Here is a 16526-nt window from a genome sequence, read left to right on the forward strand (position 1 = left end):
TTGCAGCTGGTATCATCATTTCCGGATCATTCCTTTGGCTTGAATAAAAGTTTCAAAGACAGTATGTGGCTTAAACTAGTTGGCTTAGGAGTAGCAGCAGATCAGTGCTAGTCAACATCTAACTTCCACATGTGAAGTTCTTCCTGTGCTGTGGTACTGACAGGAGGCCCAATTTATATGCATGTAGTTTAGAAACAGTGAGAATACTGGAAATAAGGTCATATTTTGTATAAACATTTATTTCAATAAAGAACAAGCTATTCAAAACATCTGGAAATCACAGGAACATGAGTCATATATAATAGCAGTATCTTAAATATGCATTAGTAATACAAAGTCGTCCTTCACTCTGATAAAAGTTGCAACTTCATTTTTCTAAAAAATATTTAAGCCATGAAATATATTTAGGTAATACATATATACAGCACCTAATTTTCTTTCTTCTTTCCTGTAGAGCCTGAGACTCTAGAGGTTTGTGTGATGGAAACAATGTGCTACACCTTGAAGGCTGGATTGGCTTGGATTGTATATGCAGAACTAGGCAAATAATTTACGCACATCATGGCTATATGTGCATGTAATGACAGATCAGGGTTTTGAAGACCATGTGCACATACATTCCCACAGCTGCTCATCTATTCACAACTGATGTAGTTATAAATCATTAGGCCTGGAGTTACTTCTAGAATGCCCATATCTATATTCTAACTAAACTAAGACCTACTTTCATTATAACCCCTCTGCCCATCACTGTGCTGTTATGTTTCCAGTGGTGATTAGGTAAAAGTGCTTGTCCTTATTATGTGTGGATTGATAAATAATTGTGCCTTTGATCAGCTACAACTGTTTTATCCTCATCTCTAAGGCAAGCATTTCCCTTTCTATTTCATAGGGAAGGTCAGCATTAACTTGCACTTCAAAGTATTGTTTGATTTCTTCTATCTCCTTTTCCCAGAACTCTTTGGAGATATCAAACAGTTCAGTTAAGTTAACATCTTCTAAGCCCTTCAAGTTCAAAGCAGTATCAGCAGGGATGTAACCTATGGCAGTTGGCTTGGCAGAGGCTTTCCCTTCAATTCTGTTGAACATCCACTCCAGCACACGGGAATTCTCTCCATAGCCAGGCCACAGGAATTTCCCTTGGCTGTCTTTCCGGAACCAGTTAACATGAAAGATCCTTGGTAGTTTTGCAGCTGGACGATGTGCCATGCTGAGCCAGTGGGCCAAGTATTTGCCAAAGTTGTAGCCAAAGAAAGGTCTCATGGCAAATGGATCGTGCATAATGATTTTGCCTGTTCAAAACACAAATGGAGGATGGAAAGTAATAAATAGCACATTTATTCTAAAGCACAAAGATTCACATCCTCCCAGGGTTTAGTACCCTTTATTACCCTTCTATAACTGAACCAAAGAGCTTTAAGAAACAATACAGGCATTATCCTTGATGTACAAAAAAAAAAAAAAGTACAAATTAAATTAATTTTTGTAATCAGTGGAAATTAAATTTCTTAAATCTCAGGTCAAGCAGCTTAAATGAAGATCCTCAAGAGCTGGCTTTCATCATTCATGTATTTATGTTGAGCTCTAGCAGAAGAGAAAATTTATTTATCCCAGACTGTAACAAAACCTCCATATCTAGGCCACCCCATGCCTGCAGCCTGTTCTCTATGCTTGCCACCTAGGGGATTATTTTGCTTAATTTGACTTTTACAGAGAATTTGGCTTTTAATTCCAGTACAAATATTTTCTATTGTGAAAATGCTCAGGTTTCAAAATTAGCTGCCAAGACTGAAATGTGAAAGAGCAGGGGGGAGGACAGAGCAGGTACTCCAGAGAGGATTGCTCTTAATATAGGTGGGCAGATTAAATGTTGATTTACCTTTGTGCTCAGCAGCTGCTGTTGCTTCGGATCTCATAGCTGCTCCTATAAATACTCCATGTTGCCAGTTAAAGGCCTCATATACAAGAGGCACACCTGTAAAGAACAAAATCACTTCAGTAATTAGAGGTCCAGAAACATTTTTATAACAGGTTTTGCTACCTGAGGTACTGCTGAATGCACGTTACTGTATAATGTATTCTAATTTTTCCTATTTTTTTTAATCAGGTAATTTCCTGCCCTCTTAGCAAAGACGTTTATATGAATGTTTCAAAACTGGCTGCTGATTACTGAACACATCCGTGTTTAGTTGCTCAGTAGGAGTTATCTGGGACCTCAGAATCCCCAGCAGATTCTACTAGAAACAGAATCTGGTCCTGTGGTCATATTAGACTCAGACCTAGCATTACTTCTATATCTTTTCCAACTTTAGGTGACCTTTAACAGATCAATTTATTTTGCTTCCTTTTCTGTAAACTGCCTACAACTGGTTCGTTTCTCTAACCATTTCCTACGTGAACTAGTTAAACTGCAAGCAAATTGAGACAAGTATAGCAATTTTATATGTGTACTACCCAGGTTAGTGGATCTTGATCCTCTCTCCAGCCCTTTATTATTATTACCTGTTTTGTGTTAACATCTAACAATTCAGACACTGAAATAGCAGTAGCTGTAAGTGTGTGTCAAAGGCTAACATGGGCAAGTTAGACTAACATGGTTAGTTCCTTGTTTGTGCAGCTGTGAAAGCAAAACCTGTGCCTATGCCCAGTTGTGTTTCAACCCTCCTGTGGTCAGCACTTCAGCCTTTATGTAGCTGCTGCATCTCTTACCAGCAGGTCTGCGGCCTCCAAATATTATCCCTTCAATGGGCACGCCTTCGGGCGATTCCCAGGCAGGGTCGATGATGGGGCACGCACTGGCTGGAGTGCAGAATCGTGAGTTGGGATGAGCGCAAGGTTCCCCTGTACAGAATACAATAAAAAGGTCATAATTGCAGAATTATCTTGAATTCAGAAGAGAAAACCAAGAGAGACTGTGGAATAGGCCAGGTTACCATCATCTGGGGTCCAATCCTTGTTCTTCCATGAAGTCAGTGTTATTCCTGGTGGTAATGGTTCATCAATGCCTTCCCAATAGACACCTCCATCACTGGTTTCAGCTACATTGGTAAAGATGGTGTTCTTGAATATGGTTTTAATAGCATTGGGATTTGTTTTGACTGAGGTTCCAGGGGCAACACCGAAAAAGCCATTTTCTGGATTGATTGCCCTTAAATTGCCTGAAAGTTAAATGACAAAATATAAGCAAATCAAAATGGTTTAATTCTATTCAGAATTTTGTAGCATGTCTTGCTGCACCTAAGAGCAACCCATACTGGACTATAAAACAACCCATACCTCATTCATCCATACATAAAACAACCTCCATACCTTGTTCATCAAATTTCATCCAGGCAATATCATCACCCACACACTCAATTTTCCATCCTGGCAGGCTTGGGTTCATCATAGCCAAGTTAGTTTTTCCACATGCGCTAGGGAATGCTGCAGCAAAATACTTCTTTTCACCTTCTGGATTGGTAATGCCCAGGATCTATTGAAAAGTTAACGCAACTGTTAAACATGGTCTTTTTTTTCCTTCCACTTTTCATTTTGAAGATTGTCTCCCAGCAAGTGGTAATGACAAAATGTTTAGTTACGCAAATTTGTTCCTACAGAAGAAGCACCCTGTAATATAGTTGACAAATAACTTAAACTGTATGTTATTAATCAAAAAAGTCTACTCTTGTGCTTTAGCACATCTGTAATTTCTTATATTTCTAAAAATGTCAGACGTACGTAATTCAAACATGTATTTTTATTTTGCTGATTAAAGATACACAGGCTGTATACAGCTGTGTTTCTCAGTTGAGACAGAAGAAAACTAGGCAATATTTTTTTGGCTGCATGACTGGAGTGAAGTGAAAGTACTTCATGGATGATACTTTTGTAATTCTTAGAGTCCATAGATTATTTTTCTGAGATTGTTCTCTTATGCACTTTGAAATGCATATTTTTTCAGTGGTATTTTTTTTGTCAGTGGTATTTTATGGTAGTAGAATGTTTAAATGACAGCAGAAAGTAAAGGAGGGGTACACAGCAGAACTCATTTAGAAAATCTAATATTTGCAGATTTTTGAGTGCTTAGACCTCTTTATAATAAGAAAGACAATTTTCAAAATTTATGTTATCTTTTGCTATTAGACTTGCAGGGGCAATATGGGTGCCCAGTGGTGATATTTAGGCTCTGCTCAAGTACATGGGTCTGTCTACAAGTAGCCACTGTCAGAATTTCCAAATCTTTCTTGGTTTCTGGTTTCACAGATACTATTTTTAAATGTTTGGTACTTAAGCTTGAAACAGTTTCCTATTTCTCATAAGCCTGCCATGTGATAAATTCCTATCTAATGTCACAGGACTACCTATATGAGACTAATTTCATTGATAGCAAGATGCGATGTATTTATGTTGAGCTAATTTAGGGTTTAATGGCTGTTCAAACACACATGATTTAATAGCTCTTACCAGCATGTGCTCAGCTAGCCAGCCCTCTTCCTTGGCAATTCTGCTGGCAATTCTGAGAGCAAAGCATTTTTTCCCCAGTAAAGAGTTTCCTCCATAACCGCTGCCAAATGAAATGATCTCTCTGCGATCAGGGAGATGAGCAATCAGCGTTAACTCCGGGTTGCACGGCCAGTTGTTGATTAATGGTTCTGCAGAACAGAATGTTGTACTCATGAATGCAGCCATTTCCATGCTGGATCACACTAGTGTTTCATCAGCATCAAGCCTCTGACAGCAACCCATACCAGATGCTCCAAAGGAAATCCCCTGTAAGTACTAGGAATAATAATCTCCTTTCCATGAAACCCTCATTGAGCTTTGATTCCTTTGCGTTCTGAACCTAGTGCTGTAACACAAACCACCCTGGTCTTCCATGGCAAATGTCTCCCATGTGCTGAGAAGACAGCGTCAGCTCTAAACCATGCCCCTGGAATTTCCAGGGGTGACAGTTTTTAATGTCTCTTACCTTTTAGTGGCAGAGGACATCCAACTGAGTGAAGGCATTTTACAAACTCCCCATCGTTCAGGGCTTTCAAAACATCTGTTCCTATCCGTGTCATGATCCTCATGCTGGCCACTACATACGGTGAATCTGTCAGCTCAATCCCAATCTTGGACAAAGGAGACCCAACAGGCCCCATGCTGAAGGGGATGACATACATTGTACGTCCTGGAAAACAGGGAGTGGCAAGATGTGGCAAAGAGCAAAGCAAGGAACGTTGGAAATAATTTCTATTTACGTGCAGGTTTCTCACTCCTTTAAAAGCTGTTTGTCTTGTGGGTGTTTCTGACGATGTTTAAAGAGCTGTAGCTTTCTGTTTGTCTAATTCTGTAGCAATAAGTTTTATCTCAAATGCTGAAAGCAGCTGTTCAAATTGTCTAGCCAGTGGTAAATGTGGGTGGAGGCCAAGTTCTCTGTTGGTGTAAATCACTCAACCTGTAATTACTGCTGAGTATGGAGGTCCTCCATTCTCACCTCGCTTCTTCCTATCTGCTGCTTAGTACCTGTGTGACGTGCTGAAAAAAGTCGCAATTTTTCTACCTTATTTTGCCCCTCTTTATGGAGAGAAGAATGCTGGAAAGAGACAGCACTGTCTTTGCACAGCCACTTGGATCTATGGTAAAGATCTGGATGAAAGCCACAAAGTGACTAATATGAGGGGGTATAAACCTAAACTTTCAGCTAAAATCTTTCTTTAATGCTTTCTTTAATGATTACAGTAACTAGTAGTAGTAGCGTAATCCTAGAAGTCCCATGTCAACAACCATCCTTTTCTTGCCCACCTTGCATGCAGCCTGGGAATCTGGTGTTGAAGGCTTTCTCAAAGTCTTCTTCAGACATCCAGCGGCCCAGCTGGCTAGTTCCAGTTTTAGGGATTGGAATGGTATCTCTCTGTTCTTGAGTGATGATGACGGTTTTGCTCTCAATTCTTGCCACATCTCTTGGATCGGTGAGAGCCAACCAGCTGCATTTCATCAAAAATCAGGAAATTAGATTTTAATTTTATATATATACACTACTTTTTACCCTTCTGTGGGACTGGTTTAGTACAAGAGGGTACAATGCTTTGTAAGGCTAAAACTACAGTGACAGAGCCAGCATAACAGACAATCTCAAAAATCAGTCAGATACATTCTTTCATACAAATTGTTTCAAGACTTTCCAGTACGAATAACAAATTATACGGCCTAGGAAATTCTGGTTACATGTTAATATTCCTTTGCCTCTTATCTCAGTCTTATTCTCTGTTGCTAACTTCTAGGGAAAAGTTAATCTCATTTAATTCTCATTCTCATCAGTGTGAAGTTGTTTTGCATGGGGACCACAAAATGATGCCTCAAGTGAAGCAGATGCCAAGCAAGTACTTTTAAGTGTTGGTTTAAGTGCCTGTGGGATCAGAATCCAGCTTAGTGGATTTACATAGTCCTTTAAGTTAGAGGCATCACAAAAGAAATACTGAGTATAAGCATGATCATAAAAAGTGTAGGAGTTTGTTAAAGGGGATTCTTTTTCCCCTCTAAAGAATTTTTGCCATCTATTTACAATAGAGAAGATTGTTTTACATTTTCACCTCTGTGCATAGACATTTTCCACGAGCATAAAAATGTTCTAGTTGGGCTGTCATAACCATCATCACTACAGCTAAGCATATAATTAACAATGAATAATTTATCTGGTGAATCTTGCCCTTTTCTCTCCCAAATAGTCTGCAAACAGATTGCCAAATTCCTGCACTTAGTTATTCAAAAGTCTTTGCAGATTTCTTCCATGAAGATCTCTTGGTCGGCACGTAATTCCTAAGTATGTACTTGTTGTTAATATTCTCCTTTCACGTTGGGTTAGTTCAGAGAGATGATGAAATGTTTGAAAAAAGTATTTGCTGAATATATTACAGTCAAAGCTCATCGGCACGATATGAATAATGCCTGTACTGAATAATATTTGAACACCCACAGAGCTATTTGAATGCCACAAGAAAGTATTTGATGAATAAACTAATTGACTAAAATAGCAGAATTCTTCAAAAGATGTATTTGCTAAATAATATTTAACTATTGCTAATGATTAGTTACATAAGTCTCATGACATTATTTCAGTTCCCTGATGTAGCTAATCAATAGAGACAATGTAGAGTTGATAGTCCAATGAATAATATGCTTTATGTTAATTTTTAGAGGAAAAAGTTTGCCTTTCCTGCGTATTTCAGCTATGTAAGCTACAGTGCCAAAATGTTCATGGAAAGCAAATATTGAAGGGTTATAAGCAGTGTTAAAAGTAAACAGGATAGAAAATGCATATTGCAATTCTGAGATGATACTTCACTTCCTTTAGGCTACTCACCAGTTCTCATACTTGCTCAGCTTCTTGATCATGCCTTGTTCTACCATGATGTCCAGAATTTTTTTATTTTCTTCTTCTGAGCCATCACAGATGTGAATGCTCTCAGGCTGGCACAGCTTGGCATTGCTTTCAATGAAATTCCTCGCTTCTGGAGGCAGGCTCTCCAAGTCCCCCTGAACAACTTTAGGCATGACGTTTACCTCTGCTTTCAACTGTGGGGGCATTACTGAACCTGTAGTGAGTCTTGCTGGTGGCTTTGAAATACTGATCACAATCTAAAATCGAATATATTGGGTGTGTTAGCATACCATGACATTCTAACCAGTGCCAATAAGCCTTCCTAACAATGCAACAATGTACAAAGTAGAATATGTAATAGACTCGATCACGTATTCTGCTTTAAAATCAATATAGAGAATTTGGATCACTGGTAATTTCAAGCTGGAAAAAAATAGAGGCCGTTCTACTTACTGTCTTTTATAAGATTGAGTTGAATGTCAGAGAGGATTCAGCCGGCCCTTTCAGTTGATCCCGTTCCACTTGCTTTGCCTTTTTCTTGCAATCACTGTTTTCCAAGGAAGCGTCCTCCTTCCTTAAATACCTATTTCATAGTAGTGTCCACCCCACTAGTGAGGTGAGGGAGGCTTGTCCTTTACGTCACCACTGGATGTGTCTTGGGACAGTGCCACTGACACTGTCATCATGCAGAGTTGTCAACAAAGCAGCCCTGACGAGGGGTAATAATTTAACAGGTTTCATTAATGAATGCTGAATGCAGTGATTCTTAGCCCCTGGGTTTGCTGATTTGAAGCAGTTACAAAATTTAGCAGTTTAACCAAACTTTGATCCAGTTTGGCTTTGAAACCAAAAGTGTCACAACTTCTCACTGTGTGGAAAAGGTTGATTGCAACGAGTATCTGGAACTGGGAACACAGAGGTCATCCAGGCAAAGCACAGTTGGCGCATTTTGTAGGCAGATGCTCGCTAGTTGGCTGTGAAGTGGAGGCTCGTCCAAGGTCTGTTTACTCACCTTGGGAACATTGCCTGCTTCAGGGATAAAGTTCAACAGTAAGCACTGACAGGTTTGATTAACCACTATATACGCCTGCCTGGAGGCCTTATTTTTGTCCATGCAATTCTAAAAAAACAAGCAATATAAATCTAAATGTTGTGTTTCCTTCAGTGAGGGAGAGAAAGTTTTTGCTTATGGCTTGCTTTAGGCTCTTACATACTGAACGATTGTTTTCTATTGCTATAAGCTCAAAGGGGGCAGATCAGCAACTGTCTCAGTAATTAATCCACTCCTTCAAACGTTATGTTTTATTTTACTGGAGTCCTATGGGGTCATGAAATATTAACCCATCTTTAAATTAGTTCTCAAAGGTGCAAAACAGCTCAGGAATGTGGCTGCACACTTTGTTATGTGTGTGAAGTGCACTGTATGCACATGTACATACAGAGACATATATGTATGTGTTGTGGCAGTGTACAACATCAACAGCCACTACTACTCCTGTAATTCTGAGGGCTAGAGTGTGTCCTCAAGATATATTGAGGTCTTGCCTTTAGCTGTTCCTGCCTGCCTTTCTTTCAGCTCTCTACCTTGCCCTCTTCCATTTTAGACCATCATGCCCATAAAGAAAGGCTGATCTTCATGTCCATTTGTCCATGTAGTCTGGGTGTGTGAAGACAAAGCTAAAAATAACCCTGCTGCCATTTCATCTCACTCTGTTTACACCCAGTCCAGCAAAGCCTTTTGGGCCTGGATGAGGTGGTGCTTTCATGACAACCTGCCATTTTTTATATAATAACCGTATAACCATGCATGTAAAAATGACAGTTTGTAGAACAGGAAATATGGGAATCCCAGTTAAGTTTCAGGGAGTTTCTAAAAGCAACAGAATTGATATATCTTATATAAAGGATATTCAATAACCCACCACCTGCTCAGATTTGTGAAGTCAGTGAGATGTTTCCAGCAAGGCTTTTGCCGAGGCAGCCAGCAATGACTTGTAAGCCCTGAAAAGCCAGGGCTGGCAGAGCAGCACCATCAGGATTGCAGCTCTCCTTCTTGCCTTGCAAGTCTAAAACACTGTAGAGCTGAATCCCACACTGCAGGAACGCTTCCACTGGGACTGCATCCTCTATCTCTCCTGCAAAGCTTTTTATTACGTTTTGTAAACGTGAAGGGAAGAAAACAGTGAAGTAAGAGGGGCTGACCTTGATGCACTGCAAGGCCAAATATTCCTGAAAAGGAAAACAAAAATCTGGTAGGATTAAAAGATGCTAAAGACTGCTTCAGATGGGACTCTGCCGTAAGCAAAGGTAAAAACAAAGACAACTTAATAATGACAACAGTGGTGTTTATCTTTGGAGTCCACATACTGTGTTGCTGACGGAGCTGATCAGAAATATTTTAGCCAACTGTTTTCCTTTTAAAACATTTCATGAAGTAGTTCATTAAAAATAAAATGGGGCATAATCTTAAGTAATACTAAGCAGACCCCTTTTTTGTAAAGTACAAAAATACTGAGTCTTTCCTGCTGGCCAGGTAGGTCATTATATAGAGAAATAACAACTGTGAGTAAACCAGCTTCAGAAAAGAGTGGACCAGAAAATGATCATATTACAGCATGAGTAAAGTTAGAATAAAAGCTTAAATATGACAGTGTAAGACAGCAGGATTTATCCTAGTGTCTCTTCAGTTTTGAGCAGAGGAAAAAATCCCCAACCCCAGAGTATTAATTTCTGCCAATTAAATTATAGTCAGGCAGGTGTTGTGCAAATTTTCTCACACTGCAATCCTAACCTCCCACAATCTTGCTATACAAACTGTGGGCTTCTCTCGAGAAGACACTAAATATGCCAAATTGGTGGCACTGTGTTATGAACATATGTCCATTAAAAATCACATTAAGGATTCCAAATGTTTTTCATTTGTGATGGCAGCAGGGCTCGAGTGCAGATGTCCACTGGGAATTCTAGACACTTAAGCATTAAATTACTTGTATTTAGGTAACACCTCCCATCAGAGAATCTCAAAGCATATCACAAACACACAGTAAGACTCAAGCCCCTATATAAAACACGTGTAGTATTTGGTGCAATGAAATAACTGGAGCATATGCAAATCAGAGCCAAAGATTATTTTTTTCAAGAATCTTCTCATTTAGAGATTCAGCTTTTAGATATCTAACAGAAGGCATTAAAGGTTTAATCTGAAGATACTAAATTCTCATAACTCCCAATGTCTCCCACAAAAATAACACCCCAGAAGTAGCATCTTCACTGGCTCAGTTTCAGTGGTCTCGAGGCGTTCACCCAATACCAGTATGTACTGCTGTTTGCCATGTATGTGTCTGCCTTCTGGGTTCAGTTTGCTGGAGGGTCTCATTAGTGAGAAACATGGGAGATGGCCTGGGGGCAATGAAAGGTCTTAAAAAAATAATAATTGTCTTGAATGTAAAGTTTATTTTTCCATTTAAATGAGAAATCTTTTTTAGTATTAACTGTGTTATACTCATCTAATTGCTGATACAATTTCTTCAGATTGAACTTTTTTGGCACTTTTTCTCTGCGCTTCTTGACACTTGAATGTGATGCTCATCAGGTGTCACCTTGGAAGCTGTCAAATTATTTAAATGTGTGTGAATCTGACATTTTGAGATGATAATGTTCAACAAGTGCCTTAAAAGAAGTGTTTTTAGGATGTTTGCATTGATGGACACTATTCAGCCTGTTCAAAATAGAGGTTTTGAGCACTTTGACTTTTACTGACTTACTGGAACCCAGTGCAATAAATGTAATGGTTCTTAGATGATCAGAAAAAGTGTCATAAGAATGCTTAACTCATCACTACTAACCAAGGTGCAACAAAGCACTCTCGGTGAAATCTGAAAGTTGTTAATGGCACATAATAGTACTCAGAAATTCTACTCCCCTCCCATTGCTAATTATCCTACATATTGTCACCTCCAAAGAGTTTGCACTTGGGTATTTTTGTTATAAAATTGTAGATTTTTTAAGAGACTCTCTGAGCTATTCTACTAATGGAAGAACATTGCTGCTTGATTGTTTTTGCTGTGAAGTTGTGCTCAGGTGGTACTGAGCATACTGCAATTGCTGCTGGACTGGATGCCGCATGAGCACAGGTGCAAGGGCAGTCCTTGCAAGTGCACAGCTCAGAGACCAGGGCAGGGACTGTCCCTTCAATTTCCAGAAGAAAACGTGAACCGTGCAAATTGCCTACAGTTGCAAAAGAGTCTATGACTGAGCCAAGTGTTTACTCCAGACCCTGGACAGCCCTGTGGGGTATTTCCGCTTCACAGCCCCTCTTCTTGCAGGCAGTTCTTCAGCACTGACCCAGCTGCAGGAGGTCTGGGGCTCTGGCCACACGTGCTGCACGTTCCTCTCCTTGTGCACCGTGTGAACCATGAGACGGAGCCTCTGTGACCAGGCAGAACAGGTAGCAGCAAACTGGGAGCACAGTGCTTTTCTTCTTACCTCCTTCTTTCCAACCCAAAATGATTATAGTATTTGTCTTGGACAGATTGTGAGATATATTGTTTGTGGATCACTAAAGTGATGTGACATTTCTGTCTATCTTCAAAGTTAAATGGCTTTTCTGATTGTCAAGGAATGAGAAAATAATACCCAGATTTAGCACAATTAGACTGCACTTTCATTAGCTTGTCCAGCATTTTCCTCTTGACAACAGACATGTTAAAATTTCTCAAACCAAATGGAAGTAAATCTCAGCAGACGGGAACATGCATTAACGCATGTTTATGGTCTCTGAAGAAAGTCACCAACCTTTGATGCTTAGTTTAGTATCAGCTCCAGCACTCAATCCTGAGCTGTATTTTAGGGAAAGTCCTGGTTGTGCCATAGTGCATGTTAAGGCTGACATGATATACCATGGGCACAATGGTTTCTTGATTGTTGTTCTGCTTTGGCTAGGAAGCGATTTATTCTGTTGCTGTTGTTTTATTTTTAAGCTCACTTTTACAGGCTCTCAGACATTGTTGCAGTCACCAGGGGAGGTGAGGGTGTCTTCCATTTTTTCTTGTAAGGAATAAAACCTGGAGTCTTGGCTAGGGAGGTACCTTGACACCTCCACACATTGCCTATGAAGGATACTGAGGATTTAATTACCTCCTGTCTTGCTGGTGACCCTTCTCAACAACACAAGACACATAGTTTGGACTCCAAATTTGCACCTGAACCTCAGGTGGGAGGCAGCAACCCATATGCAGAGCAAGCAAGCAGCTCCCCATTGATGGTATTTGCTCAATCAGTGGCTCTGAGCAGCATGTTATTCACAGTTCATCCTTCTCTTGCACCAGCTCATAAGCTCTGGAGATGGGATTAATTAATGTAATTTTAACCTTGAGAAGTAGTTGCTACTTCTTGAGCTGTGACTTTAATGTGGGGACTCTTTCCTGAAGCAACACTGTCCTCTTTCATAAAACCCGTATCAGGGATCAGTGTGAATGTAACAGGGCTCTGTAGCCACTGATACCTGAGCAGTGGCTGGGTATGTTCAATCCTGTCAAGTGTGAGCTCAGGAGCTCTTCTCATCTGCTGCAGAATGTCTAATAGGCACATGGAAAATTTGGGCCCACCAGTCTTTGACTGGCTTTACCTTTGCAAGCACCAGGTTGGTAAGAACATGAGCATGATTTTTGCATGGTTACTGCATTTTTGTTTGATGGATGAACAGCTGAACCACAGCCAGGAGGGAAGGGGACAAACCGTACTGAACAGAGTGGAAAACAGTCAGCATAAGGTTGTGTTTCCCTTCACCTCTGCAGCATCTGCTCTGCTCAGTCAGACAAAGCCCAGATGGCATCGAGATTCAGCTTTGCAAACAGAAATGGTAACCCTTGCTGGAGCAAAATCTGTTTCCCACAGAGGTGTGTGTTTGCAGCTGTCAAGGGCTCCCTGCTTCATACCTGTGAAGGGGGTAAATGACAAATCCTCGCACACAGGTTCAAGCAGCAGGAGATATTTCAACCTCTTGTTCAAGAGCAGTTTTCTGGCTTCCTGCTGGTAACTAGGGTTCTGCTCACTGTGCCCTTTTACAGAGACTTCACCTCCTCAGGCCTTAGGAAATGACATGGCAGCACCTTTTAGAATTTAAACTTTTTTTTCTTTTCTAGGATGGGATAACCCTGGCTCCTCTCGCTCCTTCCTTTTGCATGCCATTTGTTATTTCTCTGCAATCCTTTGCTTGCTAGCAGCACTCTACTGTCAGTTGTCATCCCATGATTACACAGCTCTGTCAACTTGACCATGAATATATGTTTTTGTCATTTATTTAAATGCTTCCATTTACCTTTTGTCTCTCTTATCATTTTTATTCTCCCTCATTACATGCAGTCTGACCCACTGGACATAGTTCTGTATGATGTCCTTCACGAGCCAACTTCCTTAAAGAAGCATGGCTTTAACCACTAAATATGGATGCAAATTCAGAAGGTTTACCTTCTGTTTCCTCTTCTGCTTTGGATTTCCCATTTGACTTTGGACACGTAACTGTGCATCCCCAAGCCTTTACCGTTCCATGGGAAGGGAGTTGGAGGTGATAATGCCCATTTCTCTCTGTTCTCGTGCATTCTTCCTAGGTTGATAGTTCCTGGCTGGAGAAGTTTAGTAAGGCAAGATCATTATCTCATCTTTACGTATGTGCCACAGATAGTCCCTGCTGGGTCCTCTCTAGGTTACTGTAATGCAAAGAGTATGTTCTTACTTGAAATAAAAAACATTTACTATAACCTGTTTTCTCCTCTGACAGCAACCTGAAAGCACCAACTTGGGCTGAACCATGTTTTCTGTTTCAAGTGAAATTTGTTCTATACTTTTTTCCCAGGAAAACAGCTTTGATGAATATTTAAAGCATTTTGTAACACTGGAAGCAACAACGGGAATAGAGAAGCTGATTGTGCAGAAATAAAAGCCAGGCTACATCTAAAGGTTAGAAGGCAAATGTGCCAATGTCAAGCACTACATACCTTTTGGTTCTTGAACCTTATGGCTGTAGGAAAATCAACATTACAAAAAAACAGTTACCTTTGAAATAGATCCTGTGTTTACTGGAAAAGCCTTATGTAAGTGTTAACAGGTCAGGTGAAATCCTACATACTGTACGCTTATGCTTAACACATTTCTAATAGGAAGAAGGCAACATGGGTGGACTGTAATGGCATTTTTACCATATAAAAGCATTTTTGTTTTGCCAGTGTAAATAGTTCCTTCCAGACAAGTGCTACAAGTATGATTATTGCTACGAACACCACTCAGTAAAGAGGTCGAGAGTTCAGCTGGACCCTGGAGATCATACTTTTTTTCTTATGCTTTAAGGGAGACAGAATTCTGAATGTGCTGTACATGCTTCGGTTAACTGACCATCTGTACCCATCTCCAGATTTACTGATTCAGGATGATTCATATGGATATGAATACTGTTTATGTAAAGAGAAACCTCTTATACATGAGTTTAAACTAGTATGTGCAAATGATTAGCAACCAACTGGCATTCTGCAATTAAAATAAGTAACTTGCTTTTTAATCTTGTATTGTTCAGGTATTTGCACTGCAATAGCACTAAGGCAGTATCTGCTTATTTTGGGTGAAGCATAAATACTCTCTGCCCAGGAGATCTCACTGTTTAAGACACAACAAAACAAGGGTATGAATATCGGATCAAAAGACTGTAAGTTTGTAGAGGCTGCTCTGAATGTAGTAATAACCATTATTCACAAAACAAGTCACTTAGCTATTCTCATTTCTAGGCATTTTGTTATCTTGGAGATGTGAGGAAGACTAAGATTGAAGGTATCTCTACTGATAAGTATCAGGGACTAAATAACCTGCTGCCCATGAAATGACTTTAAATATGCCCTTAAATTTTGTAGCCATTACTTGATTTCTTTGGATTTTTGAACTGAGAAGCTTGATTTGGGCTCCTCAGAAACTTTAGTACCATGCCAAGTTGTTATCTGAGCTAGAAAAAAATTGCAAGGGAAGCCACTGCTCTTCTGAACCCACCAACTAACTCCTTACTGCTGATTTTGCAAGGTTTAATGTGCACTTGCTGCATATCCACGTGGAAGCAGAATTTGAACTCCTTTGGGCTGTACATCTAACTCATTGATTTATTAGGACAATGATTTAATAGTCTCATTCCCTGGTCATCCTATTAACTTCCAAGCAACGGTGCCTGTTTAGCTGTGCACAAAGAGCTGTTCTCAGAACTGTTTTCCTGATTAAAGATTAACAGTGTGATAAAAGCAAGGAAACATGGGTATCCTTGGAGTTTGTTTCTTACATCAGCTGGGTTAAACCTTTACTATCTTTTCTCACTGTGTATCTTCACTTGGTGTTTGGCAATCAAATTCTGCACAACTCTAGCACGTTTCCTGCAGTTTAGTCAAAACAAGAGGAAAACTTTCTGCCTTTTAAACACTTAACTCTTTGACCCTTGCACAAACAGCAGCAGAAACCTTTACTAACTAACTAAGGGGAGTTGTCTTTAAAACTTTCTTTGCTATCTCTCAGACTAAAGAGTATTCTGTAAAAACAGTGGAAGTCACTGAGGTGTAGTTAACTGTATAACCACACTAATGTCTTGTGAAATGGAAGAAGTAATGTGCTTCTCGGATAAACATCTTTCTTCCAAACAGACTCAGGCACGCAAATCTGCTGTTTGCCACAAGCAGTGGTACATTACTGGATGGCAGAACTGTTTCTAAATATATCATAATGTTAGATGAAACGGTTAATAGATAAATTGCAATTATGGTTAATAATTTTTAGACCACTTCCCTGAGTTGTGTCTAAGCAATCAATTATCCCTGGTACTTTCAGCTCCAATAAGCCTACGTTAAATACACCCCCTTTTATATATCCCACATTTGTATGCTATTATGCCCTGTTTTTTTGGTCATGCTATATAATTATAATCATTGACAGTACAGAGCAGGATTTTAAAAGCATAGGCAATACTTAAGAGCATTCAGCCTTCTAACTTCATATAAGTTGCTTTGGTTCTTTTACAAGATCCACTCGTATTTAAAGAGATGATTTGCCTTTTCAGAGTCAAGATGAGCACTGGAGAGAGCAAAGCACAGCTCTCTCCGTTCCTTAAGCACAGCCCATATCTAGCTGATCATGCATAAATGGCCACAGTTCAACAAGCACT

At 39.8% G+C, this 16526-nt stretch overlaps 1 protein-coding gene across 1 annotated transcript; it reads right to left on the reverse strand.

Moving 5' to 3' along the window:
• Window positions 1-221: 221 nt before the first annotated feature.
• PCK1 (phosphoenolpyruvate carboxykinase 1) lies at window positions 222-7906 on the reverse strand. The gene is made up of 10 exons (XM_030503472.1): window positions 7796-7906; window positions 7325-7599; window positions 5767-5948; window positions 4949-5152; window positions 4444-4631; window positions 3310-3472; window positions 2934-3158; window positions 2710-2841; window positions 1880-1975; window positions 222-1292 (listed from the first exon to the last, which is right to left on the reverse strand). Exons 2-10 carry the CDS (start codon window positions 7546-7548, stop codon window positions 838-840), a joined length of 1869 nt encoding a protein of 622 aa, XP_030359332.1. The 5' UTR covers window positions 7549-7599; window positions 7796-7906; the 3' UTR covers window positions 222-837.
• Between the last annotated feature and the right edge of the window lie 8620 nt (window positions 7907-16526).

This window comes from Strigops habroptila, chromosome 13, assembly GCF_004027225.2.
Source record: "Strigops habroptila isolate Jane chromosome 13, bStrHab1.2.pri, whole genome shotgun sequence".
Taxonomy (NCBI): Eukaryota; Metazoa; Chordata; class Aves; order Psittaciformes; family Psittacidae; genus Strigops; species Strigops habroptila.